This window comes from Lynx canadensis, chromosome X (genome assembly GCF_007474595.2).
Source record: "Lynx canadensis isolate LIC74 chromosome X, mLynCan4.pri.v2, whole genome shotgun sequence".
NCBI classification, from domain to species: domain Eukaryota; kingdom Metazoa; phylum Chordata; class Mammalia; order Carnivora; family Felidae; genus Lynx; species Lynx canadensis.
Window position 1 is genome coordinate 36,101,449 of NC_044321.2, and position 27,892 is coordinate 36,129,340.

A 27,892-nucleotide genomic window follows, 5' to 3' on the forward strand; every position below is an offset into this window, starting at 1 on the left:
GAGACAGGGTGTGAGCAGGGGAGGGGCAGAGAGAGAGGGAGACACAGAATCCAAAGCAGGCTCCAGGCTGTCAGCTGTCAGCACAGAGCCCAACGTGGGGCTCGAACTCACGGACCGTGAGGTCATGACCTAAGCCGAAGTCAGATGCTCAACCGACCGAGCCACCCACGCGCCCCTGCTGTACACCACTTCTATCAGAGATGGTAGGTCCCAGTCACACAGTAATACAAGGAAAAGAGATTACAGAAACAGTAATGTGACTTTACTGAATTTATAGCAAATTATTACAAATAATAAACAGAAAATTCATCCTGGAGTCTAAAACCAATTCTCCTGTGTGAGCAGTGTCTACTCACGTAGCCTATAATGATTCCCCTGAAGCCAGCAGTAGTGCCAGGCATCATCTGTGTACACAGTGGTCGTTTCTAAAGAGGATGGGAAGGCACTGAAATGCTTACAGTGTTACTTCTTGCTCTCGGGGGGTTAAGGAAAAAGCAAAGAGGTGCTAAGGACAAACAGAACCTGATCTCAAAGAAAGGAAGCCTAATTTTTTGCAAAGGAGAATAATTTTTGGATCAGCCTCTAAATACTAGCACATATAACTCAGCCCTTTCAGAAAGGAGGCTAAAGCTGCATGTCCAAATCTTGCCTTCCCTTTTCTCAAAAACACCTTTACTGCAGGCCTCAATGAATTCCTTTCTCAGAATGACTGCAATTACTGAAGCAAGTATTAAAAACTTAATCTAGATCTGATATCTCTTATTTTACCATTGAAGTTTTATATTATTATTTATCAAACTCTAATTTCCTAATTTAGAAATGGTGTATCTCATTCCCGAGTAAATTTAAGAGAGCAATTCTTGAATTGCCATTCTATATATACAAACAAATATGAATGAATGAATGAATGAATGTATGTATGTATGTCCCAGAATAGATGCCTTCCATGTATCCTGGGGCCAGGTATGATACTTTGCTTTATCCCCCAGGGTCTTTCCTAAGTCAGGATCCAAACAGTGATTCAGAGATATTCCGGCAACGGAACTATAATATGCCCTCCCTGCCTTATCCACAGGCTGGAGTATGCAGAGATGAATATGAACAAATGGAGGCCAATGGTGATAAAAACCAAAGACAGATAACTTAAATAGATCATTTATGGGGACCACAGATTAAACAGATCTTTTATATGGATCACAAAAGAAAAAATACTTTCTCCACTAGGCTGCAGGAAAAAAGGTTAGGGAGGGAAAGAATCACATACAGAACTTACCTTGCCTGTGAATCATGCCCCCGTGCATAATTCTTGCAACAATACAATGATTTAGCTCATTCATTTTTAAAGTGATTCCCTGTAAAAAGTTAAGTAAAATAGAATTACCATTCTTTTTTATGTGGTTTCACTGTAGATAATTTTATTTATAAAAGTTAGGAAAACATTCAAGAAAATTTGGAAAATGAAGGAAAAAACCACCAACAAAAATGTCGTTTTTGGTATTTTGATTGCTATAATAATAGTAATACATATATTTTATTTTGTGATTTTAGTTTTCTACTTATAATTATTTTCCATGTTGCTAGTCATTTTTAAAAGCTTTTCAATAAAAGCAATGTATAATTGACACACAAGGTGTACAATTTGAGAGGTTTGACATATGTATACAATATGTGAAACCATTACTATACTGAGTGTATATATATATATATATATATATATATATAGTAATGGTTATGGGATATATATATATATATATACACATATACACACACACACACACACACTCATTACTATGCTGAGGAGTGTGTGTGTGTGTGTGTGTGTGTGTGTGTGTGTATATATATATATATATATGACAGAGTATATATATATATATATATATATATACCTCACCCCTAAAAGTTTCCTTGTGCCCATATATCTATATATATACACATATAGATATATCTAGATATATCTATACATATGTATAACCATCACCCCTAAAAGTTTCCTTGTGCCCACTGATAATCTACTCCCATCCTTGTACTCCTTATCCCTACTCTATGGTCCCTCATACTGTATGCACTCTTTTTTGTTGCTTTTCAAAAATTCACAATGTGAGATTCAGTCATATTGTTGTATGTATCAATAGTTCATTCTTTGTCTTTGCTGAATATTCCACTGTATGGATATATCATTTTGTTTATCCATTCATGGACAGAATTTTTTCCCTAGCTTTTGGCTATTAGAAGTGAGCTGTATCCCTAGGTTAGTCTCCAGTTGGTCATGATGTATTCTTCTTTTGTTAAGGTATGAATTTGTTTAGAATTTTTGTGTCTATATTCATGAGGGATACCAGTCTGTAGTTTTCTTTTCTTGTAATGTCTTTATCTGGTTTTGGTATCAGGATGAAAATGGTAGCCACCTAATTATAACGATGATGATGATGATGATGATGATGATGATGATGATGATGATTTGGGGAGAACCCCTTCCTTTTCAATATTTTGGGGAAAATTTGTGCAGAATTGGTATTACTTCTTTATCATATGTTTGGTAGATTTTACCAGTAATGCCATCTTGGAGTTTTCTTTGAGGAATGGTTTTTAACTACAAATTCAATTTTTAAATAAAGTAGGGCAATTCAGTGTATTCCTTCTTAAGTGAGCTTTGGGGTGTTTCTGTCTTCTACGGAATTGGTCCATTTCATCTAAGTTGTTGAATTTCTTGTCATAAAGTTGTTTATAAGATTTCCATAATTTTTTTTGTCTGTAGATTCTGTAATAATGTCACTTTTTTTATGCATGATATTGGTAATTAGTGTCTTCTTTTTCCTGATCAGTCTGATCTTCTCAAAGAAATAGCTTGTTTTATTGATTTTTCTCTATGCTGTTTTCTATTTAACATCCACTTCGATCTTTACTATTTCTTTTCTTTCACCCACTTTGGATTTAGTTTGTTCTTTTTCAAAAAAATTAATTTGAGAGAGAGAGAGAGAGAGAGAGAGAGAGAGAGAGAGAGAGAGAGAGAAAATGAATCCCAAGCAGGCTCTGCACTGTCAGCATGGAGCCCGATGTAGGGCTCAAACTCACGAACTGTGAGATCATGACCTGAGCTGAAACCAAGAGCCTGTCACTTAACCAACTGAGACACCCAGGTGCCCCTAATTTGCTCTTTTTTGTTCTAGTTTCTTAAGGTGGAAGCTGAGGTCATTTAAGATACTTCTTTTCTAATATAGGTGTTTAGTGCTACACATTTCTCTGTAAGTACAGAGTTAGCAACATCCCAGAAATTCTGGTATGTTGTTTCATTTTCATTCACTTCAAAATACTTTTTAATTTCCCTTTTGATTTTTCCTTTGATCCATGGGTCATTTAGAATTGTGTTATTTAGTTTTCAAATGCTTGGGGAGTTTTCCAGAAGTCTTTCTGTTATTCATTTCAAATTTAATCACAGTGTGGTCTGAGAATTATACTTTGATATTAATATAGCTACTCCAGCTTCCTTTTGATTAATGACATCATAATAGAGCTTCTTACATTCTTTCACTTCGAAACTATTTGTCTTTATGTATAAAGCATTTCTTGCAGGCAATATATAATTGGGTCTGCCCCACCCCCCGCCCCATCTGAGAATCTTTGCTTCTTAATTTGGGCAATTTAGACTATTTGCATTTCACAGGATTATTGATTCAGTCAGGTATAAATATATCTTCTTGATATTTAATTTCTATTTGTTCCATCTGTTCCATGTTCCCTTTTTCCTCTTTTTCTGCCTTCTTTTGGATTAGCTTATTTTTATTCTATTTTCTCTCTCGTGTTGTCTGACTAGCTATAATTCGGTTTTGTTGTTTTAGTGGTTGCTTTAGGGTTTATGGTGTACATCTTTAACTTTTCACAGTCCATCTTCAGTGATATTATACAATATCACATATAGTATGAGAACTTTTTAACAGTATACTTCTACTTCCTTTCTCCTGACCTTTGTGCTGTTATACATTTTACTTTTACATATAATAACCCCCAAACATGGTGCCTTTATTTTTGCTTAAACTGCTAATTATCTTTTAAAGAGATTTAAACAATAAGGATGTCCTTTGACATTTCTTATCCTGTAGGTCTAATGAATTCTTTCAGTTGTGGTATGTCTGAAAATGGTTTTGGTTTGCCCTTAGTTTCTGAAACATACCTTTGCTGGGTTTAGAATCCTACGTTGAGCAATTTTGTTTTTTCTTTCAGTAAAGACACTGATCTTCTCAATTGTATTGTTTCTGGTAAGTCTGATGCCATCCTTATCTTTGTTCCTCTCTATGTAACATTTCTTTTTTATCTCTGTTTTCAAGATCTTCTATTTATTATGGTTTCTTAAACCGTTTAAGATGTACCTTGATGTGGTTTTCTTCAGGTTTCTTGGGTTTGGGGTTCATTGTGGTCTTGCGCCTGCAGATTTATAGTTTTCATCAAGCTTGGAATATTTTCATCCATTATTTCTTCAAATATCCTTTCTTCCTCACTGTCTCCTCCTTCATAGAGTCAAATTAGCCATATGTTAGGCTGCCTGAAGTTGTCCCAGAGCTCAGTGATGCCTTTTCCATTAAAAAAAAATTCTTTTTCTGTGTTTCATTTTGGATAGTTTCTAGCTATGTCTTTGAGTTCACTAATCTTTTCTTCTCAAATGTCTAATCTGCCATTAATCCTATAGTGTATTTTTCTGCTAATTCTAGTATCTTTGTCAGTTCTGTTTTGATTGATTATTCTCCACTTATAGGTCCCATTTCCCCCCTTCTCTACCTGCCTAGTAATCTTTGACTCAATGCCAGACATTGTGAATTTTATCTTGCTGCATGCTAGACGTTTTTTATTCCTATAAATATTCTTAGGCTTTGTTCTGGGATATAGTTCAGTTACTTGGGTCAATTAGTTTGATCTTTTGGGTCTTGCTTTCATGATTTGTTAGGCAGGTCTTGAGAAATTCTGAACCTCGGGCTAATTATTCCTCATTACTGAGACAAGATCTTCCTGAGCACTCCATACAATGTACCATGAATTCATATTTCCAGTCCAGCTGGTGGTTAACAGGCAGTGAGTGTTGGGTACTGTTCCCTCTAATCCTCTTGGATGGTTTTTCCTTGGTTCTGGGTAGTTTCCTTTCATAAATGCACTAATCATAACTTAAACAAATACTTCAGGGGGATCATCTACAGATCTCTGGAGTTCTCTCTCTGTGCAGCTCTCTCCTCTTCAGTCCTCTGTCCTATAAACTTTAGGTGCCTAGGTCTCCTCGGATTCTCAGCTCTGTCTCCTCAATTCAGGGTGTCTGCATGCTCTGCCTCAGTTCTCCCTTTCTGTGTTGTGGCCTGGAAACTCCCTCAAGTCAGTAAGGTCGGGAAATCATAAGGCTCACCCCATTTGCTTCCTGTTTCTTAGGGATCATTATCCTTTGTTGCCTGATGTCCAATGTCTTGAAAACAGTCCTTTCATGTAATTTTTGTCTGTTTTAAAATTTTTTTTTGGTTATTTCAGGTGAGAGGGTAAATCTGGTCCTTGTTACTCCACCTTAGCCAGAAGCAGAAGCTCCACATATTTAATGCCAGACTACTAGTCTATGGAGATTACTTTTTGTTTTCCCATTATTCTCTATTATAAGATAAACTTGCATGAGCATATTTTTTTGGTACTAGACCTGGCTGATCCTAAAAGTCACATGGGGACCTTTTAAATAATACTGCCTTTTAAATTCACTCTTTGGATTTAGATTAAGGAAGTCTGGAATGGAGCCCAGAAATCTATATTTTTAACAAGCTCCCTTGGTGAAAACTGGTCTTGAATTTAAAATGATTAAGGGTAGGAGGACTATCTTATCTTCTTCATTGGAGAATAACACTCTGTTGGAAAACATATTTGAGGCTTTATAATTTAGATTCTGAATTTGTACAATTCCACAGAATATAACTTTGCTTGGTTCCTACTTTGCAGTTCTTAGAAGTGGTGGGCAAGCAATGTGAAGAACTGGTATATCAAATGTTTCTAGTCCCAACATTCAACTGTAATGTTCAAGTTTCATTTCCAACTTGGATATTCATTAAGCATGTATGGTTACCAAGAGAGGTGCTCCTGGAAGAATGTTATAAGTTAATATGTAACTCAAATCTAATTTCATAAGGGAAATGATAGTATGATGGGGGTTCCATCCTTGAAATGAATAAATTAATGTATTCTTTCAACCAACATTACCATGATCCTGTTATGTGGCAGGCACTCTGTTAGGCACATAATGAATAAGACTATTCATCAGTGAATATACAATAGTGGTGAGACAGACAGGGTCTCTCATGATTAGGGGACCAAGTAGAGTTAACAACATTTATTATTTTGCCTGCCCCGAACCTTTCTTTGCAGAGAGGAACTGACTCATCTCTCTGTTCCCAAGTTCCCAAATTCCAGGGAAGGGATTGGTCCACCTGGGCTGGGTGCCCACTCGTGAACCTACACCAGCTTGGGGTAGACTCCTGGCCTTTCCTTGTTTACATAAGCCTTTCCCCTGTTGTCTAAGCTAGTTCAAGTTTGGTCTTTATCACCTGCAACTAAGGGAGTCTCAATCGACTGAAAAGTAATTTCAAGGAGAGTTTCAAATGAGAAAACAAGAGCGTAATGGGAGTGTATCACCCTTGCAGGGTGAATCTAGCATAGTTGGACACATTATAGAAGGTCCAAAATGCAAAAAAGATCACAAAGGTATATGCTGCACAGTAATATAATGCTTTTGATAACAAAATTAAGCCAGCAAATGAAGCTGTATTAAGTGTAACAGATTTGTACTCCACTGTTGAGAATATCTATTTTACATAAAATAATTCCCATTTTTTATGGCAACCAGTCAAAAGGAGAATACACACCTTCACTAGGATCAAAGAACAGAGAAGGGCTTCTTTAAGGAGACTCTTGGTGAGACTCAAGGCCATTTTATGCTTCCTGAAAAAACTAACTCAGGGATACTCTTACTCAGCCTATGTTTTTAGGTAGTCAGCCACCATACAAAAGATCAAACAGATGTCATTGGGCTGCTTTGGAACATGATGATCACAAGACACCTGGACCTCCCTCTTCTGGTCCTTTCCTTCTTCCTGTCTGCTTTGCGTGGCTGAACATCACCCCTTCTTCCTGCCTCTCTGTCACAGCCTTCGCTCTTCTATCGCTCTCTCGTAACTATTGTTCAACAAACTGTGCTAAACTGCATATTTACCCGTTTAACGTCAGTAGCCCCGTGGAAAGTAAGTTCTGGGAAGGGGCTGTGTCTTATCTGCCACTACATCACTGGCATCCAATACAGTGATCTTCACATAGTAGGCACTTAATAAACATTTGCTAAATGGTGAATGACTATATATAATGAATAAATGGATATTAGACTTCTGGAGCTGGGTGGGATCTTGGGGGTCATTTGGCCAAGTATGCTTTTGGCAATAATTGCTAAGCAAACTATGAACAAACTTGAAGTGATTTGCCCAAGGCACCCAAAAGCTGTTACTGCCTGGGCCTTAAGCCAAAGGGTTGTTTGGATGGCACCAAAAAGGGGTGAAGTGACTGGCATGTCCCTGGCTTGCTGCAAGCACTGGGATAATACAGGAAAAGCGGCAAAGATCACTAAGTGAGAATTACAACTGGAGACATCTAGAGTTAAGGGCTCTCTGGAAATTGCAGTCACAGAATCACTGTTTGGTAGCTCTTCCTTTAACCTGCAAAGCAACTGGGCAACTTTCTTAAGTAGGGAATTTGTTTTTCTATATCCCAATATCCCTTTTCTATGCTCTGAGGAAAAGATGAACGTGTAAGTTTGAATGCCTTTTCTCCGCCCCCTCCCCCCCAAAGATAGGATTCCTCTCCAAAACATGGAACTTTTCCAATAGTCCTTATCTCAGTGGGTGGCATCATTGTCCATCTGGATGCGAAAACCTAAAGCTTAAGGGACATCCTTGGTGACTGCTTCTCCTTCAGTCCCCATTGGCAATCTGTCATCCAGGTCTATTGATTTTACTCTTTTTGTTAAATCTGTTCACTTCCTTCCATTTGGTATCTGTGCCTCTAGCCCCCAGTTCCATCCACTCTCCCCAGTCCTGAGGCAGTCACCTCTCCACTGGCCTCTCTACAACCTGTCTCGTCCTCCTCCTCTGCTAATCCATTCTCCACAGGGAGTCTTTCTAAACTGAAAATCTGGTCTTCTCTCCCTGCCTGAAACTCTCCAACAGCCTCCCACTATCTCTGATATAAAGAACAGAATCCTTAATGTGTCCTTCAACACTGGTGTGTCCTATTCTGGCCACGCACCGTTGTCTACACTCGAGCCGTGGTGCCTTCTTTCCATTCTCAAACTATGGTATGATCCTTTCTGACTACTGGGCTTCCGCACATGCTCCATGGTTTGCCTGGATGGTCTCACTCTGCCCTCCCACCCCAGGCCCTGTTTTGTTCGGCTGACACCAAGGAGCCTTTCCTTGATCTTCCCCATCTATGAAGACTCTGTGAGAACGAGGCAGGTTCAGCATTAATCTTATCCTGATGCTGTTCCTGCATGCTGAGAACATAAATTTGTATTAAATATGTAGATGTGGATGGAAGGAATGTTATTTTAGCCACATCACTCGATTCTTTGAATGCCTTCCAAAGTAGCCTTCCTCTGATTTTCTCGAAGGCAAAAGATCTTTTCACAATGTCATTAGACATTCACTTTTCCAACCCCAATATTTCAAATTGTGCCCCAGAGGTTTTTTGCTGGAGTAACAGACCAGGTATGTTGTTCTTTGGCAAAGCACAAGAGTGTCTGTGGAAGGACAGGTGGGAAGAGGCCTTGGGCATGGGGTCAGGTGGAACAATTCTGGGTGTGGGTTTGGAGGCGGTAGTGTAGGAGCTAGAAATGGATGGCTTTAAAACTACCCCTGCCCTCCTTCCCTCCCTACCTCCTGGTAGTGTAGATTGAGGTGGGGTGCCCTAACTCGGGCTGGGATTTTAAAGTCTAGAAGACTTTCTTTTCCTACTTACCATGGGCTCATCTGTGTTCTTTTGGAACTGGACCAGGCGGACTCTGGTCACATTCTCCATATCCATATCTCCGTTTGCACTTTCTGGAGAATCACCATTTAAATAGGGAGAGGTGGGAGGAGGTGTGACCCTCAATGCCTCATCGCTGTAAACTTCATGTGCCACTACGTCGTGAGTCTGAAGTAAGGCCTGGTATTTGGTGAAGAAAGTAAAATATTAATAACAGTCCTAGTCCGGCAGAAATGTGTTATTTCAAATAAAGACTGACGTGACGCAATTCCAAACAACTGAGTAGAAAGAATCATCTGTTGGGGCGCCTGGGTGGCGCAGTCGGTTAAGCGTCCGACTTCAGCCAGGTCACGATCTCGCGGTCCGGGAGTTCGAGCCCCACGTCAGGCTCTGGGCTGATGGCTCAGAGCCTGGAGCCTGTTTCCGATTCTGTGTCTCCCTCTCTCTCTGCCCCTCCCCCGTTCATGCTCTGTCTCTCTCTGTCCCAAAAATAAAGAAACGTTGAAAAAAAAAATTAAAAAAAAAAAAAGAAAGAATCATCTGTAAACAGAGGTGGCAAATTTGGGCTAGGGCTTAAAATGGAAACAAATTTAAAAAGACACAAAGCAATAATTGGTGTATTGAGCAAATGTCTTTCCGGATGGCATTATCCAATAACTCCTTTATATAACCCAAAGGATGAAGATGATTTATAACACATGACTTTGTCAAAAAAAAAAAAAATGAAAACACACACAAGTGTACCTGAAAAAAATGTAATTTTCCAAATAACACATATGATGTGGAGCTCAAGTCTAAATCTATGCAATGCTTTTATTATTTTGATTTTCTAGAGCACTTGCCCAAATGAAAAATAAGTTGATAGTTATTATTATGAATGTTTTTGCAAAGCCTTTAAACACAGAAAAAGTGATTTCCTTGTATTGATATCTGCATATGTCATCTCGGTGAAACTGGATAATAAAAATCCCTTTTTTTCCCCCCTAGAAAAGGATAATCTTCCACTTTCTGTACTTTTTGTGTCCTCATAAAAAAGTTTTTAATGACCATATTTGAACATTTCTACTTCAAAGAGAATTTTACGGCTGAATGTCAGTATGTTTGGAGCTTTACACAGATTGTATTTTCTTGTGTGCTAACTATAAACTTGGTTCTATTTTAATCTGTGATCTGTGTGGTAATGAAATATCCAGAGATAATGAAATGCAATTATAATGGCTTTAAAAGTATAACCCTTAGCATCTCAAATTAAGTTATTTAATTAAAAAGCTTATGAAAGTCATGACTTGGCTATTTTAATTTGAAAGGCATGCAGACAAAGCAAAAATAAAAAGGTAACAATGCAGTAAAATCGTAAAGAAGGTGGTATTGATCTGTCATCAACAGAACGTATGCTTGGAGCAAGGTATGCATTTGGGTTTCTTTTTAAAAATTTTTTTTAAATGTTTATTTATTTTTGAGGGAGAGAGACAGAGAGTGAGCAGGGGAGGGGCGGAGAGAGAGGGAGGCACAGAATCCGAAGCGGGCTCCAGGCTCTGAGCTGTCAGCACAGAGTCCAATGTTGGGCTTGAACTCACGAACCGTGAGACCATGACCTGAGCTGAAGTCAGACACTTAACTGACCGAGCCACCCAGGCACCCCTGCATGTGGGTTTCTAATGGAAATGGCAGATTGTTCCAAGATCTCAGAGGGCTGGTCTAAACTGGGGTCTGGGTGAGGGGCACTAAGCAGTGCATAGCTTGACCTTGGCTTCCTGACCACTGCCCTGACTACACCCTGCACTGGTACCCCAGGCCCAAGTGTGGTCGTTGTGCTATGTGGGCAAATCCCTCTTTTCCCAGGTTAATTGTGGCCACTTAAGAGACTAATAGTTAGGGAAGAAAGCAAAAATCACTAATAGACAAACTGAAAAACTTCATCTTCTAATATTAGGTTCATCATATCAACTATAGATGTATCTTCCATAATTAGTGAATTTTAAAAAAACAATGCTGTGTATGACTGACTCCAGGATATATAGCCTGGTAAATAGAGAACAAAGCTTTCATCAGGAGAATGTGCTACATGGTTGGAGAAAGTGTTTATGCTGCTCTTTGCAAATGATTTCTATTCATCCTTTTAAATCACACAAGCAAACACTTGTATTTAATGTATTTGCAAATGATTTCTATTCATCTTTTTAAATCACACAAGCAAACACTTGTATTTAGCATATTTAGGGAAGGAGAAGTTTCACAATCACAAAATAATGTCCAAATAGAACTTTAATTGAAGAATACTCAAATTATGTCACCAAATAAGGTCATACTTGCTATGAACCATGATTTGCCACTGTAAAGACTGCCACCACAAAATAAAACTCACCCTAAAGTTCTAGTGTATATGTAAACAGAGAAAAAGGGGCCCCTTATAGATTGCCATTGAAAAAAGAATATGCAAAATAAAATAATAGGGTGGTCTAAGTTCAAATATTTTTCTTCAAATATGTTATGCGGTATAATCGAGGAACTGGCAGTTACTAAGCTGAAACAGCTGTTATTTTTCATTACCTAAGAATTGTGTAATAGGAAAGAAATCCCTTCACTTTTTGTACTGTAGGAAGGTCATGGAGAAGACAGCTAACAACTTCAGACTACGGTGGAGAAAAGTCTACTTTAAAATGAGTAGGAAAAATATGGATTTTATGTTTGAAGAGTGGTTCCTCTGGCTTCTTAATTACAAATTACACAATGGACCACTTAATAATAAAAATATCATGATAACCTAAAGTGATGTTTTTAAAAGTTCGCTTAACTGACTGAGCCACACAAACACCCCACCACCTAAGGTGATTTTAATCACCTTGGTTTTTGGGAAAGTAGGATACAAATTTGCTTTTAAAATCTTCTGTTCTAGATCCTATTTCTTTTAAAAAAAAAAAGCATTAACTTCATTAACTTTCTAGTCTATTAATATTTGTCTTTATCCTTAAATGTTTTGTATTTTTAACAACTGCAATAAGCAAATGATCCAGTCTGTTGTAAAAAAGTCTTTCAGATGGAATAACCGAAAAAGGGATTAGGTGTGATTTTTTATCATGACCTCTAAAGATAGAATACAGACTTTAAAAAATAATTTACATCTATTCCTTTTTATTCTTTAATTAGTGCAAATATTCACAAGTATCTGTATTTTTATTTAATTAATTTATTTTTAAGATTTATTTATTTTTGAGAGGGAACGCAGAGTGCAAGTGGGGAAAGGGCAGAGAGAAAGGGGGATAGTAGATCTGAAGTGGGCTTTGAGCTGTCAGCACAGAGCCTAACGTGGGGTCGAACTCATGAACCATGAGATCATGACCTGAGATGAAGTCAGATGCTCAACCGACCAAGTCACCCAGGCACCCCACAAGTATCTGTATTTTTAAGTGTCAGGTAATTCAATGTTAAACACTTATGTCTTAATGATCAGAAAGCAAAGAAAAAACCAGATAACTGAATAAATGTGAAATTATAACTATGCTAAGAATAACTCCAAAACCTTGGTATAATAAAAACACATTACAAGTATTAAAGTATTTCCCTTTAAGCTATTAATATTTCCTTAAAAATACAAAGATTTGGGGCTCTTGGGTGGCTCAGTTGGTTTAGCGTCTGACTTCGGCTCAGGTCATGATTTCGCGATTCATGGGTTGGAGCCCCGCGTCGGGCTCTGTGCTAACAGCTCAGAGCCTGGAGGCTGCTTCAGATTCTGTGTCTCCTTCTCTCTCTGCCCCTCCCCCACTCACGCTCTGTTTCTCTCAAAAATAAATGTAAAAAAAAAAAATAAAAAAAACACAAGATTTTGAAACCATGACTTAAAAAAATTTTTTTTTAAACGTTTATTTATTTTTGAGACAGAGCATGAACAGGGGAGGGGCAGAGAGAGAGGGAGACACAGGATCCGAAACAGGCTCCAGGCTCTGAGCTGTCAGCACAGAGCCTGACGAGGGGCTCGAACTCACGGACCGTGGGATCATGACCTGAGCTGAAGTCGGACGCCTAACCGACCAAGCCACCCAGGCGCCCCGAAACCATGACTTCAAAATGCTTACAAGACAAAAAAGCTCCAGCAGTACAAGTTTATTTAACATAGTATATATAGCTCAGAACTCTATTTCCCACATGGGATATTATCTAAACATATGCTTATTTGGGAATAACCAGGGAGCTCAAGTTATGTTTATAGGAAAATGGGTCCTCATTACAGGTCAAACAACTTTGACAGCATGAGCTCTGGAGCCAGCAAGATCTGGGTTTTGAACTTCAGCGAGGCTGCTTAATAGGTGAGCGACCTCAAGCAAGCCTCGTTACCTTTCTAGGGCACAATTTCCTGTCTGAACTGTAAAATGGGGTTAGCCATACTCCCTCACATCCCAACCATCAGCAAGTCCTGTCCTGTCTAACCATCTCCACTGATGAATCCCAGTCTGCCCATTTTCCACCAGCCCCTCCTTCTCCAAGCCCTTACCACCACTCACACAGGCTCCCAACTGGCCTCCCTCTTTTAACTCTCATCCCCACCAGAATCCATTTTCTGCACGTCAGCCGCAGGGATCTTTCAAGTGTGGATCTGATCACATTTTCCTGCTTGCAGTCACTCAGTACTGCCCTACCGCAATCAGGAGAAAATCCAGACTCCTTACCACGGCCTGGAAGACCCTAACTTGGCCTGGCCTCTGCCAACCTCTCCTAGCTCTTCTTACACCATTATTTCCCTCATTTGCTATATCCCAGCCATGATAGCCTTACTTCTATACTTTGATCTTGCAAAGCTCCTTCCTGCTCTGGGCCTTTGCATTTACTCTTCCCCACGCTTGGGTGTTCAGAAAGCTGGTTCTTTCAGATAACAATTCTTAGCCCATGTATTAACTCCTCAGAGGGGCTTTCCCCTGACTGCCTGAAGTACCTCCCACTTTACTATCACCTCTGCCCCACTATCCTTTCTTTTTCTTCATAGTTATCATCATGATATGAAATTATCTTGTTAGTTTAAGTTAATTTTTTTAACGTTTATTTATTTTTGAGACAGAGAGAGACAGAGCATGAATGGGGGCGGGGGTCAGAGAGAGAGGGAGACACAGAATCTGAAACAGGCTCCAGGCTCTGCGCTGTCAGCACAGAGCCCGATGCGGGCCTCGAACTCACGGACCGTGAGATCATGACCTGAGCCGAAGTCGGACGCTTAACCATCTGAGCCACCCAGATGCCCCCATCTTGTTAGTTTACTTGTTTACTGTATGTCTCCAGCCCACCTATCCATCCTGCACCCCATCCCCACTACAATAGACATTCCATGAGGGCAGGGACCTTGTTTGTCCTATTCACCACTGTCCTTAGTGACGCCTACACAGAGTAGGCATTTACATATTTGATGAATGAATGAAAATGTTTTTTCAGCATCTAGCTAGGTTTTCTGAAATTAAAAGATTTATTATTTTGAAAATGTTTGCTAATAGCAATGCATATATTAACTTCTTTCTGACTTCAGAAAAGCAAAATAAATCAAGGCCTCAAAGGTGAGTAAGTTGTGAGACATGGGGTTAATCTGACCTTTAATGATTTTGAAAAAACAAAACAAAACAACTTAACCTTAAAAAAAAGCTTATTTGGGCATATGTTAATTTCTTTATTTGGCTTATGTCAAATCTGAAAGATCTACTGGTATCAAATGGTTCTAACTTCATTCTATTAATTTTTAAAAATTTTTAAAATTTTATGTATGGAGAGAGAGAGAGAGAAAGAGGGCATGGGAGGGGCAGAGAGAGAGAAAGAGAAAGAGAGAGAGAGAGAAAGAGAGAGAGAATCCCAAGCAGGCTCTGCACTGTCAGCATGGAGTCTGATGTGGGGCTCACAAACTGAGATCATGACCTGAGCTGAAGTCAAGAGTCAGACGCTTAACCCACTGGGCCACCCAGGTGCCCCTTGTTCTATGACTTGAACAGGTTACTTAGCAACTTATAGACAGACATGTCTGTTCAAAACCTACAGGTTTCTACCTATGAGAAGCACTTGCACAGCACAGGACAGTCCGTTGGGGCAAGGCTAACCAGTCTGCAAATGGGCAAGTTCGTAATCTATTCAATATTTTGCTGAGGACTTACTATGTACCCTACACATGATAAGACACCAGGGAGTAAACAACTAATATTCATTAGTGAGCATTTATTAGACATGAAGCATACATCAGGCACTGTGCTAAGCATGGTAATGTACACCTACGTAATTATTCCAACTCTGTGAGTTTGGCTCAGGGAGTCAGAATTCACAGGGCTACGGCATCAAGGCTGAACCCAGAGCTCTCACCACTTTTACACGACATAAGACATGATGTCACAAAAGGAGAATTAATCACGATCTGGGGAAACATGGCCTACATTTGTGAAACCATCAGGAACAATATTAAGGGTAATTAAGTCCTAATATTTGTGATCTCTCAAGCTTGAGGATACTACTAAGGTATGTATTCTCTTCATTTTCCTGGTCTATAAAACAGTTAATAACAACCATTAAATGAGATCACAAGTTCAGTGAGGACAACAAAGCTGAGCTGAGCTGTGCTCATTCATTGGTGAAGGGACCTGCTCTGGCAGGCCGGCACGTATTAGAATGTTCCCCAGGCGAACACAATCAAATGCAGAAGGAATTACAGAAGAGAAAGGTCGATGTGGCCTGCAGAGGTGTTAGGAGAGAGTTTGATGCCAGAGGCAGGATTTGAGCCGCGTCCTATGTTCACACACCGAAGTTGTAAGAATTCATTCACCTGCAGGTGCAGAACCTGATTTCCTGTCACTCACTGGAGAGAGCTGATGTCATAGGGGAATCAGGTGAAATATTCTCAAGGATTATACTTGACTTCAGCCTTCAATGCGTGGGTGGGAGAGTTAGGGTGGATATGGTAATTACTTCTAAGTGGTCACTTTGAGGAGAAATTTCTATTTCAATGGCTGTGCTAAAGTTTTAAAAACACTGTATCATAAAGTACCATGTACAGCAAAACTCACCTTAACTGATATACCTGTTACAGTGCTAATGTTACTTTAAAAGTATCACCTCAGGGGGACCTGGGTGGCTCAGTTGGTTAAGTGTCTAACTCTTGATTTTGGCTCAGGTCATGATCTCAGAGTTCATGAGATCGAGCCCTGCGTTGGGTTCCAAGCTGAGTGTGGAGCCTGCTTGGGATTTTCTCTCCTTCTCTCTGTCCCTCACCCACTTGCAATCTCTCTCCCCCAGTCTAAATAAATAAATAAATAAATAAATAAATAAATAAATAAATAGTATCACCTCAATAGTAGTAATAAGAACATAGTCTGTTTTTTTTTTAATTTTTTTTTTAACGTTTATTCATTTTTGAGAGAGAGAAGACACAGCATGAATGGGGGAAGGTCAGAGAGAGAGGGAGGCACAGAATCCAAAACAGGCTCCAGGCTCTGAGCTGTCAGCACAGAGCCCGACGCGGGGCTTGAACTCACGGACTGCGAGATCGTGACCTCGTGACCTGAGCCGAAGTCGGCCGCTTAACCGACTGAGCCACCCAGATGCCCCCCCTTTTTTTTTTTTTTAAAGAACATAGTTATTAAGTCACATTTTCTCCCAAGGGGTAATCACCTGGATTTTCCACTCTTTGCATATATCCCACATATACTGATGTGGCTAATGTTTTTTTCTTTTTAATTTCTTTAAGTTTTATTTATTTATTTAAATGATCCCTACCCCTAGCGTAGGGCTCAAACTCACAACCCCAAGATCAAGAGTCACATGCTCTACTGACTGAGCCACCCAGGTGCCCCTGATATGAATAATGTTTTTTTTTTAATGTTTATTTATTTTTAAGAGAGAGAGAGAGAGAGAGCGCGTGAGCGAGCAGGGGAGGGGCAGAGAGAGGGAGACACAGAATCCAAAGCAGGCTCCAGGCTCTGAGCTGTCAGCACAGAGCCCGACGCGGGACTCAAACCCACAGACTGTGGGATTATGACCTGAGCCGAAGTCGGACACTTAACTGACTGAGCCAACCAGGTGTCCAGATAATGTTTTAAAAATGTTATATTCAACATGAATTTCTATTTGTGATCATGCTTTTGAACTGAAGTTAAGTAGACAACTCTGGACCTACTTCCACAGAAAGGTATCTCCATCTATTTTGAGTTCTGTTTAACTGTTTAGCGTTATCATGACTGGCTAACTGCACGTGCTGTCTCCACTTCCCATATGGTAGAAATGCCTGAAGAAAGTGCAAGAGTTCTGCATTGTCCAGAGATGGTATTCTTCCAATAAACCACCTAGGTTCAGAGAATTTTTTATTAGTGAAAACTGTCTCCAATTTGAGTTCTCTGTGGTTTAAGTAACAGAAACAGTTCCAGTGACTTAAGAACCGTCCAGGCAGGAAGCAAACCCCTTGTGTGATGACCACACAGTCCTTGAGGAGCTACCTCAGGAATGGCATCTTTAGGACTGGGACACAAAGTAAACAAAAAGGATTTTAACGTGTAACGACATATCTGATGGAGATGGCTACATTTTAGGAGATTAAAAACTTCTTCTGAAAGTGAGGTTTTAGTTGTACGGAAGTTTGTCACTCACCATGAAATGAGGTTGTGTTAAAATACGCTTTAGCTCCTTTGCGTCATTATTCTCAGGGTAACATGAAATTTCTTCCAATACCTAAAAAATAAGCAAGATGGCAATAGTATAAATAGGATGCCAGCATTAGAAAATCGAGGATTCTTTTCAATGAAAAATTATGAATAGATTTTTATGGCAGGCAAAACAGTTAGTTTGGAAAAAACTCATCGCTGTATTAATAAAGATTATTAATATAAAAGGACTCTGTTGATGGTAATAAAAAATAAAACAAATCGCTATAATTTCTCTGACTACATTACCTAACTGTAACTGAAAAGGTTATTGAAAAATACAAAACAAAATGACATGTCCACTATACAGATTTACTACAGGTGTAAGTAACTTAATTAACTTAATGGGAAAATATGTCTACAAATCTTTTTCCAAACTCACTACCAAAATGAATCTGTAATAAAAGTTAATAGCAGCTTTTAAAAAACATTAACAAAACAGTCTTTCCTTTTAGAAAGATTAAAATGACACAGGCTCAAATAAAAACCTTTTAAAAAAGAGAAACACTCAAGTTATCTTCCTTGCAGCCTGGCAGAATCAATGATATTCTCCACACTTATCAGAGAAAACCATGCCTCTGCCAATAGTTCCCAGGATTCACTGCCAGGGAATCCAAGAGTGCAGTTAAAAACAACAACAAGAACACAAAACTTGTCTTTCCATTCAAAAAGTTATCTTACCACCAGGATGCAGTCTATCCATGTACAGTTTGACTATGTGATGTGAGACCAGGGGCCTCTTTTTTTTCCGCCCACCCCCCTGCCCCCAGAGTAAACCTGTTGTGGTTCTAACTGCAGATGGTTGCGCTCACAGAGTAGTTACTTTTTTTTTAATGTTTATTTCTTTATTTTGAGAGAGAGAGAGAGAGACAGAGAGACAGAGAATCCCAAGCAGGCTCTACGCTGCCAGTGCGGAGCCCAATGTAGGGGTCGAACCCACAAACCATGAGATCATGACCTGAGCTGAAACCAAGAGTCAGACGCTAACTGACTGAGCCACCCAGGCGCCCCTCATAGAGTAGTTACACACACTGTAGTGAATTCCCAAAGTTGAGCCAATCAAAGACTGCTTCAACGGGACTGGGTGTCAGGGGGCACACAAGTCATCTGCCCAGAGGAATGTCTCACCTCACCTTGGAGAATCTAATACTGGGGCAGGAACGAACATTCATAGGTCACTTAACCTAAGGCTTAGGTTTCACTGGCATACCTAAGTGCCACTCCATTACCTCCTCAGGGAAGAACAAAAAAGACCAAATACTACAGGATTCCTTTCTTATCTAAAGGAACCCTTGACAAGTGCTGGTTATGCTGTTCCTTTGTACTGTTTAATGCAGAAAAGCAGCTTCTCCTTGGTGCATTTTAGGCTTTGAGGATGAAACTGTGTGTTCTCTCTGGTCCCCTGCTATTCTCACAGTCTATCATTTTCCACAGCGAGGTGTGGTCTCCTAAGTCAGAGAGAAGCTCTCCTGGGCTGGTGCGCTTGACCACATGTGCAGGCCCAGCAGCGCCCCCTTGGTCTTGTTGTGTTTAATCCCTTATGGATAGGGAATGGATTAGGTCTTTCGTGCCTTTCACTTAGTCTCACTTTATAAAAATAGTTTTTTAAAGGGGAAATGCTAATTTGCATAAAGATTTTTATAACATCAAAAAGTGGAAGAAAAAACCCAGATGTCTAACAATGGAAGAATTGCTAATTCATTATAATTTAGTGATTGCAAAGAAGATTTATGCCATCATTAGAATTTGTATTTGTGAAGAACAATTATAAACACTGGAAAAATGATAATATGTCCGGTAAGAAAAGATACGCTTTGATTACAGCTATATAAAATGTATATGCAAACGGTAGTGATTGGAAGTATATACACAAAAGTGGAAATTACCGTGTTAGGGTGAAGGGATTATGGATGGATTTTTATTTATCCAAACTTTCTGCATTATCATGTTTCTATAATAAAAAAGTTGGGGCATCTGGCTGGCTTAGGCAGTAGGGGGTGCAACTCTTGATCTCGGGGTTGTGAGATGGAGCCGCATGCTGGGTATGGAGTAAATAAAAATGAATTTTACAAAAAGTTAAAAAAAAAAGTTTGTGACGGATACAGCCATGTACACTGACAATTTATGGAAATGACTTCTCTCTGAACTGAGTATACTTAATTGCTATAGATGTTTAATTAACCTCCAAATGTTACCACCTTAAAAAAGCAACTCTAATTTTCATAACCTATTTCTACCAAGTGCAGTAAAATAACTTACTTATAAAAAAAAAAGAGAAGTACAATTGATATATTAACATGCTCAAGTTTACATAGCAGAACCAGAACTAGAAATCGAGGCAACGTTGCCGCTGAGGCTTTTCTTTCTTTCCTGTATGTAAAATGTTCAGTGATAAACTTAGAAACACTAAATCTGAGTATAATGGTCCAGCTGTGACTCCAAGAAAACCACCTCTTACTGTGCAGCAGAAATGTTTTCAATAAAGATAGCAAATAGGACACCCAGATAACATTTACAAGATAGATCACTTACCTCTTTGGCTCTCTGTACTGCATCGCTCGGAGGATTCCTGATTTGTGGCGAAGACTTTGTGTTGATTTTGTCATACAGCTAAACGCAAAGAAGAAAATCCAATCAACACTCATAATTCTTTGCAAAAATTCAGAGCTTCATATTTATCATTTCATTACACCACATCTTCCTCTTACGAAAGCTGGCTGATGATTTTCGGTGGTGTCTTCTCAATAATCTCTTACTCATTCAATGAAACTTGGTGCAATAGGAGTCTTATGTGTCACTTTTTAGAAAATCATCTTTAAATAGATGGTTCAAATTCTGCCAATGGGGAAATTTCTCTTCTTATTTAAAATTGGTCATTATTTCAGAATTGCAGTATTTTTCGCTTCTGACAGAAGCAACATTCAGTAACATGGATACAGAACAAAATGAAAGAATGCTTTCTAGTCAAGACACATCTAAAAGAATTTTCACAGAAATCTAAATCTTGGGAAAGGGCAAACCCAACTCCTTATAGGAAGGAATGTTCTCACAAAAGGTTTATGCTTGTTTTACTAGGGCTGTTTATTAACAGTATCAGTGCTGGCATCCTTTAGCAGGAAATCAAGGACGTGGACTTTTTCCTTTTGAATTTGCAAATTCACACAGCAAGAGAAGACACTGAAAAGAATCTAAATATATTCTGAAACCCCCACAAGTCTGACTGATCCAAAATTTGCCTTTCTGAAGACAAGTGATTTCATTCTTTAAAGAATAATCTCGGTAGGGTAGAAGTAAGATTAAAATATTAATTTCTACCTTAAACGAAATGGCTCATTCGACAGTCTGCTTTGAAAGGTGAAAAGTTAAAAATGATCTTGGCTAGGCTGCCATGTCTATTTCCTAACCTCTCTAAAATAGGTGGGGATTTTTTGGGGTTGTTTTGGTGTAGTTCTTTTTTCCCTCCTTCCTACTGTGCATCACAATGCTAGTGTGCAGGTCAAATACTGCCTGTACACATCTTTCACGTTACGGTTAGGTTTGTTTATACTGATAGAAGACAAAGCCTTATGATTTCTACGTGTTTGGGGCACACCATACATAAAAATGCCTTACGATAAATACGTACATTAATTAATTACAAAGATGCCTAATGAGAACAATGTGAAGATAAAGCAGTGACCAGTTTTAAATGATGGCATCATGTGATACTCAGAGGTTAAATGCATAGTGTAAGTAGTCTAGTAAAATGCTCTCTTTAAAATATTATACAGCTGACCCTTGAACAACACAGGTTTGAACTGTAAGGGTTTCCTTGTGGTTTTTTTTCCCAATAAATACAATACAGTGCTCTAAATGTATTTCTCTTATTTGTTTAAACGTTGCTGCAATTACAATCCCATTAGCACCGAGTACCTATCTCCCTGTACCCTCATCAGATCTGGAGCTTATATTACAATTTTATATATAAATCTATGTATGTATTTGCCAGTGTGTTAGGTACAGGGAGTTTCTTGACAAGTTTTCTATTCTCCCTCACTCGCTCTCTAGAAATGAGAAGGGATCTTTTAATGAATTAATCTCTACACTTAACGTGGGGCTAGAACTCATGACCTCAAGATCAAAAGTGGCAGGCTCTACTAACTTACATAGCCAGACACCTCCCCTGTTATGATTTTCTTTTTTTAAAGACTTATTATTATTTTTTTTAGAGTGAGAGAGTGAGAGTGAGAGAGAGAGAGAGGGCAAGAGAGAGGGTGAGAGACAGTGCCTAAGTGGGAGAGGGGCAGAGGGATAGAGAATCTCAAGCAGTCTCCATGCTCAGTGGAGAGCCTGATGCAGGGCTCAATCCCAGGGCCCTGGGATCATGATGTGAGCTGAAATCAAGAGTTGACTGAGCCACCCAGGTGCTCCCCCTCTTATGATTTTCTTAACATTTCCTATTCTCTAGCTTAGTTAATGGGAAGAATACAATATATAATACATGTAACATACAAAATATTTGTTAATCAACAGTGTGTTATTGGTAAGGCTTTTGGTCAACACTAATATATTAGTAGTTAAGTGTTTGGGGAGCCAAAGTTATACGTGGACTTTTGATTGTGCAGGGATTGGGTCCTCTAACCCCTGTGCTGTTTAGAGGTCAACTGTACTAACATTTAGGAAACTAGTAATATACAGCTGGTTCACAAAAGTTCACCCAAATCTCTGTAGAATACACATGTGGAGTCTTCATCCTCTGAATGGTTTCTATATCTAAAGACTGTAAATTTTGAAATTTGGAACTTGGGAATGTATTTTCCCATAGCAGTAATGTTATGCATAGTGTTAGGTTCCCAGACTAGCCTATAGAGAGATACACACACACACACACACACACACACACACACACACACATCCGCGCAATGTAAAATAGAAAAAAAAAACCAACCCCTCTAAAGTAAGGAACCAGAAGTTACAAAAATTTCCTAGGTCTTACGTCGTGTGGTTTCTTGAACACTTGCAGCAACATCAGCTGGAGTGGTTAAACACAGAGATTCCTGGGCCCCACTCCAGACCTCCCACATCAGAATTTGAAAAGGGGGTTCAGAAATCTATCTACCTATCTCTATATTTTAAGTTTATTTATTTTGATAGAGATAGAGACAGTACGAGCAGACGAGGGGCAGGGAGAGAGGAGACAGAGAATCCCAAGCAGGCTCTGCGTTTAGTGCAGAGCCTGATGTGGGGCTTGAACCTGTGAAACCATGAGATCATGCCTTGAGCCAAAGCCGAGAGTCAGATGCTCAACTGACTGAGCCACCCAGGTACCCCAGAAATCTATATTTTAATAAACTCCTTGGTATTTGCAAATCTTATGCCCAAGTGCTAACTTTTGAGAGTAACAGTAGTAGTACCAACAATAAGAATTGCTATTTTTCTTCTCTCTCTCTCTCTCTGCCCCTCCCCTGCTGTCTTTCAAACTATATAAATTAAAACAAAACAAAACCGAATTGCTACTTTTATTGAGCACTTACTAGACACTAGTTATTTGTCAAAACTCTTTATATTCCCTTGTTTAATCTCAAACAACCCTGTAAGGTTGATACCCTTATTATTCCCACTTTACAGATGAGGAACTGAGGCACAGAGTAATAAAGTGAGAACCACCGTTCTAGCCTTACAGCAACTTCACAGGTGGCATACAGATGCTTGGAATTTCAACATTTTCAGAAGAGTGCTCAGACCAAATTTTCCCCAAATTTTCCTTTGGACTGGTCTGATCCAGTTCATCACATATTCACCCAAAGTTCGGTGGAACTAGTGGTGGGATGAGGCAGAGGTTGAGTGCTTCCTATCAAGGCAGAAATAGTAGAAAGGAATGAAAAGAAGAAGTCTTCTGTCTGAGGTGTGCGCATGGGCCTTTGCCCCTCCAGTCCCTAGGAGAGCCCAGGACTGGAGGAGTCCAGGCACGCAGTGGATGCAATGGACAGCTAAGAATAGATGGTGAATATTTGGGGCATCTGGGTGGCTCAGTCAGTTAAGTGTCTGACATTGGCTCGGGTCATGATCTCACGGTTTGTGGGTTCGAGCCCCGTGTTGGGCTCTGTGCTGACAGCTAGAGCCTGGAGCCTGCTTCAGATCCAGATCCCCTCTCTCTGCTCCTCCCCTGTTCTCTCTCTCTCTCAAAAATGACTAAATGTTAAAAAAAAAAAAAAAGAAAGAATAGATCATGAATCTCAACTGCCTGCTCGTTGACCAAAAGGGCAAGTAAGAACTGAGGCAGGAAGGGGCAGGCAAGGGACTCACTATGTCACCATCAGTGGGAAGAAGTGATTCCTTGTTGACTAATCCATCCATGCATCCATCCACAAATTGAGGTCCTACTGTGTCCTAGGCAGTGCACTTCTATTTACTGGGGTTATGAAAATGAAAAAGATGACAGTTCTTGTCTTCAAAGAACTCACAAATTTTAAAGACTTATATAACCAAAGGCCCAGAAACCTATGCCAGCTTGGTCCTGTTGAGTACCTGAGAGTAGTCTGGTCCTCAGTGGTATCAACTGGAAGGCAGTATCAACTCACTAAGTGAGCCAGCCCCAGGGTGGGGACTATATGAATGTGCATGCATGAGTGTGTTTTTGCCTTAGAGACTCAAAATTTTGGGGGTACCCATAACAAACACAAACCATTTGAGAAATGTAGCAAGGCAAGCAAATAAAAAGTCATGAATGGAGGAAAGCTTTAATGCAATGTCACATTAGTATTTTATTGTGGGGGGGGAGATTATGAGAGCAGGGCAGAGGGGGAGGGGGAGGGAGGGAGAGAGAGAGAGAGAGAGAGACAGAGAGAGAGAATCCCAAGCAGGCTCCACACTCAGTGTACCTCAGCCTGATGTGAGGCTTGATCCCATGAACTTGGGATCATGACCTGAGCTGAAATCAAGAGTCAGATGCTCAACTGACTGAACCACCCAGGCGCTCCTAACATTAGTGTTTTAAAACAGTAGTCTGAAATATGCAGCTTTTCAACTTCTCATTCTTATGGATTCAAAGTTCAAGTCTAGGTGGAATTTTATGAAGGCGTGGGGGCAAGTGAGAGGTGGCTGGGTTTTGAGAACAAAGGAAGGCTGCAGCTACTATAAAGAATATCTAGGATTATGTAATCTGGGACTTCAACTGTTGTCTTGGACTTTGAGCTGGAGCCCAGAGCTAAGGCCAATAGGAAGTAAGTGGTACCAAGTCTACTAGAAAGCCACCAGACCATCCCTCTAGGGCTTGCTGAAAGGCAGCCAAAATGGCCCTTCCCCAACTTACCCTAATGCCCTGTTCTGTCTATTCAGAAGCCTGGAGTCTGTAGGAATCACAGGATGAGGAGACCAAGTGTTTGATCCCCCTTTCCTTCTTGTTGGGTAGGAAGACAGAGGGAGTTGCCTCCTTCTTCATGCCAAGTGGAAGATGGTGGATGCTCCAAAGGAACCATGTGCAGAAATGGGAGGTTCCAGTAACGAGAGCTCACTATCTCACTCTCTGGAGGGATGCTTGCGGAGTCACAGCAACTTAGGGGGCTCGTCTTGGTGCACCGGGTAGGAGCCCTTTGTGAGAGAGAGTCCTTGGGGCAGCTTGATGGGTGGTGGTTGTGGTCGCAAGTGAAAAGATACTGACGCCTGCCTCTTTCCTAGCTGGAGGCCACCCGGGGCTGTCCCTGCCAGCAGGGTGAGGCCAGTGGCAGGGCAGCCCAGACATGTAGAGTGTGTGTGTGTTTCCCAGGAGTCAAGGAACTGCCTCACAGTGTGATCTGGCTGCGGCCATCTTGATGGAGCCCTGTCCAAGAGGGCTATCTGCATGGAGCGAAGGGACCTGGAAGTAAGTAGCTGTCAGGTAGCATGTGGGGACAGGAGCTGAGAAGGTGCTGCTGAGGCAAGCTGCAGAGCATACTGGGGATGCAGAGTCCGGGACAGAGCCAACCTCTGGACACCTGCCACACCAAGGGCATCGATGGCAAAGAGGGCGCTGGCTGCCTGAGGGACAGGATTCTGGAACATGCTGTTTAAGGGCTGCTTTCTCTTTTCCATGACCAGACTCAAGTTCTTTGACATTTAGTAACAGCACCCCAAAAGGGGCTGAGTACACAGGAGATGTTTAATACATGTTTCTTTAAAAAATAAAGGCATATTTGAGCTGGTGCCTAGGAACCGTACATAGATATTTAAAAAAAATTCAGAGTAACAAAAAAATAAACAGACTGGGAATACTTATTTCTTAGCTTGTTTCTTTAGGAACCAGATGACTTATGTTTGGTCCTTCTTGCATAGTTAAGAACTTTCCCTCAAAATTAAATATATTTTGACTGTGTGTCTGTTTCAAGACTGACTTTCAAGATTTTCAAGGTGTGTGTGTGTGTGTGTGTGTGTGTGTGTGTGTGTGTGTGTGTGTTTCAACCTGACTTTCAGATTTTCAAGGTGGAAGAGGACTGACATGATTTGGCTCCTCCACTTTTTTTTTTTTTTTTTTAAAGGTAATCTGTCTCTTCAGCTCCTCCATTTTAAGGAGCAAGCTGAGGTCCAGTGAGGTGAAGTGTCATGCTCAGGATTCTGCAGCCAGAGCAGCAGGGACTGGACCATGAACTCCTGAGGCACTGTCCTTTCTCTCATATCAGATTCCCTTGGCTTGTATCAGAATTCAGTAACACACAAAGTCTTATGCCAGGGAGACACCATCAGCAAATATTTGGGGAACAAACTGTAGAAAACTCTATTTGCAGGTTGTTGGAAAAAATATACAAAATAATAGGATTTGAAAGATATTAGCCAATCAACTGCAAGCCTTGCCTGGTTAAAGAATGCTAGAATTCTACACATTTCCTGGCCAGATGGTAAATATTTCAGGCTTTGTGGCGGTAAGGGCTCTGTCAACCACTCAATCTCAGCTGTGTATGCAAAGGCAGCCATTAACAATCCACAGGTGAATGGGCATGGCCGTGTTCCAATAAAACTTTATTTACAGAATTAGGTGGCTGGCTGGATTTGGCCTGGATTTGGGTTGTCGTTTGCCAACCCCTGCTCAAGAAGCTTAAGTTCACGGTGGATTGGAATGACAAAATATTATTTCCTTTTGCTATTTGCCTTCCTGAAATTTAAAGATACCAAGAATCCTATTTTTTGAACCCTTTTTCCTCCCCCCCCGCCCTTTTTAAAAATTCCAGTTAACCTACAGTGTTGTATTAGTTTCAGGTGTACCAATACAGTGATCAAACATTGCCAAGCACTCATCACAAGTGCACTCCTTGATCCTCGTCACTATTTCACCCATTCCACACCCACCCCTACCCTCCAGCAACCATGAGTTTGAAGATATCGCGTGTATTTGTAAAGCTGAGGTGTAGAGGACGAGGCAGAGGGAGGGAAGAATGTTCATAAATTATCCCTAGAGAGAAAACAAGAGCAAATCTGTTGCTGTTTTCTCTTTCCAATGAAGTTAAGGTTACCAACTTCAGCACTTTTTATTAAAACACACACACACACACACACACACACACACACACAGCAAAACAAGGAAATGTGAACAGCTGGAAGGGGAACAGATTGTTTCACACTGTCTCAGACAGGCTGCTCTCTGGCACTGGGTCAGATATGACCACACACAACTATGTGGACGCACTTCATCTTTCTGTCTTAAGAAAGTAGAAGCACACTTCTGTTAGGAGGCCACAATTCTCTATTTGAGATTGGCTATTTTAAACAGAGCAGTCTAAAGTTGGTGGTAATAATCAATTCAACTCTCCTGAGACTGTACTTCCAAACTTAAAGACGAGATCAGTTAAGATGCCACTTTGTATTTATGTTCAACACAATGAACCAAGTTTCCTTTTTTTTTTTTTAAAGACAATATTCCATCAGGTCTCGCTCTGTTCCGATTTCTAGTCCTCAAATAGAAGTGTTTGTTTTGCTCCTACCTTATGTGCAGCATTTAGCAAGATCAACGTGTAAAAAAATGGAATGGTTGGCAGAGAACTGCATAAAACCACTATCGCTGGGTTATATGTCCCACGAACTTTTGAGCACAGAGAAAACCCAATCTCAGGACCAGAATGTGTATTGGCTGAGAGAAGATTTAACATTTGCAGATAGACTGCAGATGTGGGCCAAATAATGAATGGGTTTGTAGAGCTGCAGGGAACTCTGTTGAGGTTCATTAGCAAGGCCCCTCTGACCACTTACTTCAGATGGACCAAAGAAGTCCC

The 27,892-nt window shown here is 40.2% G+C and overlaps 1 protein-coding gene across 6 annotated transcripts in view; it reads right to left on the bottom strand.

Moving 5' to 3' along the window:
* Positions 1-27,892, bottom strand: part of CASK (calcium/calmodulin dependent serine protein kinase) — a 230,704-nt gene that overhangs the window by 44,277 nt on the left and 158,535 nt on the right. For all 6 annotated transcript variants that reach the window (XM_032592039.1, XM_030305111.1, XM_030305114.1 and 3 more), the window contains 4 exons: positions 20,208-20,285; positions 17,623-17,703; positions 9,016-9,204; positions 1,274-1,352 (listed from right to left, as the gene is read on the bottom strand). In XM_032592039.1, coding sequence (XP_032447930.1) covers positions 1,274-1,352; positions 9,016-9,204; positions 17,623-17,703; positions 20,208-20,285 — 427 coding nt within the window. The remainder of the gene's footprint in view (positions 1-1,273; positions 1,353-9,015; positions 9,205-17,622; positions 17,704-20,207; positions 20,286-27,892) is intronic.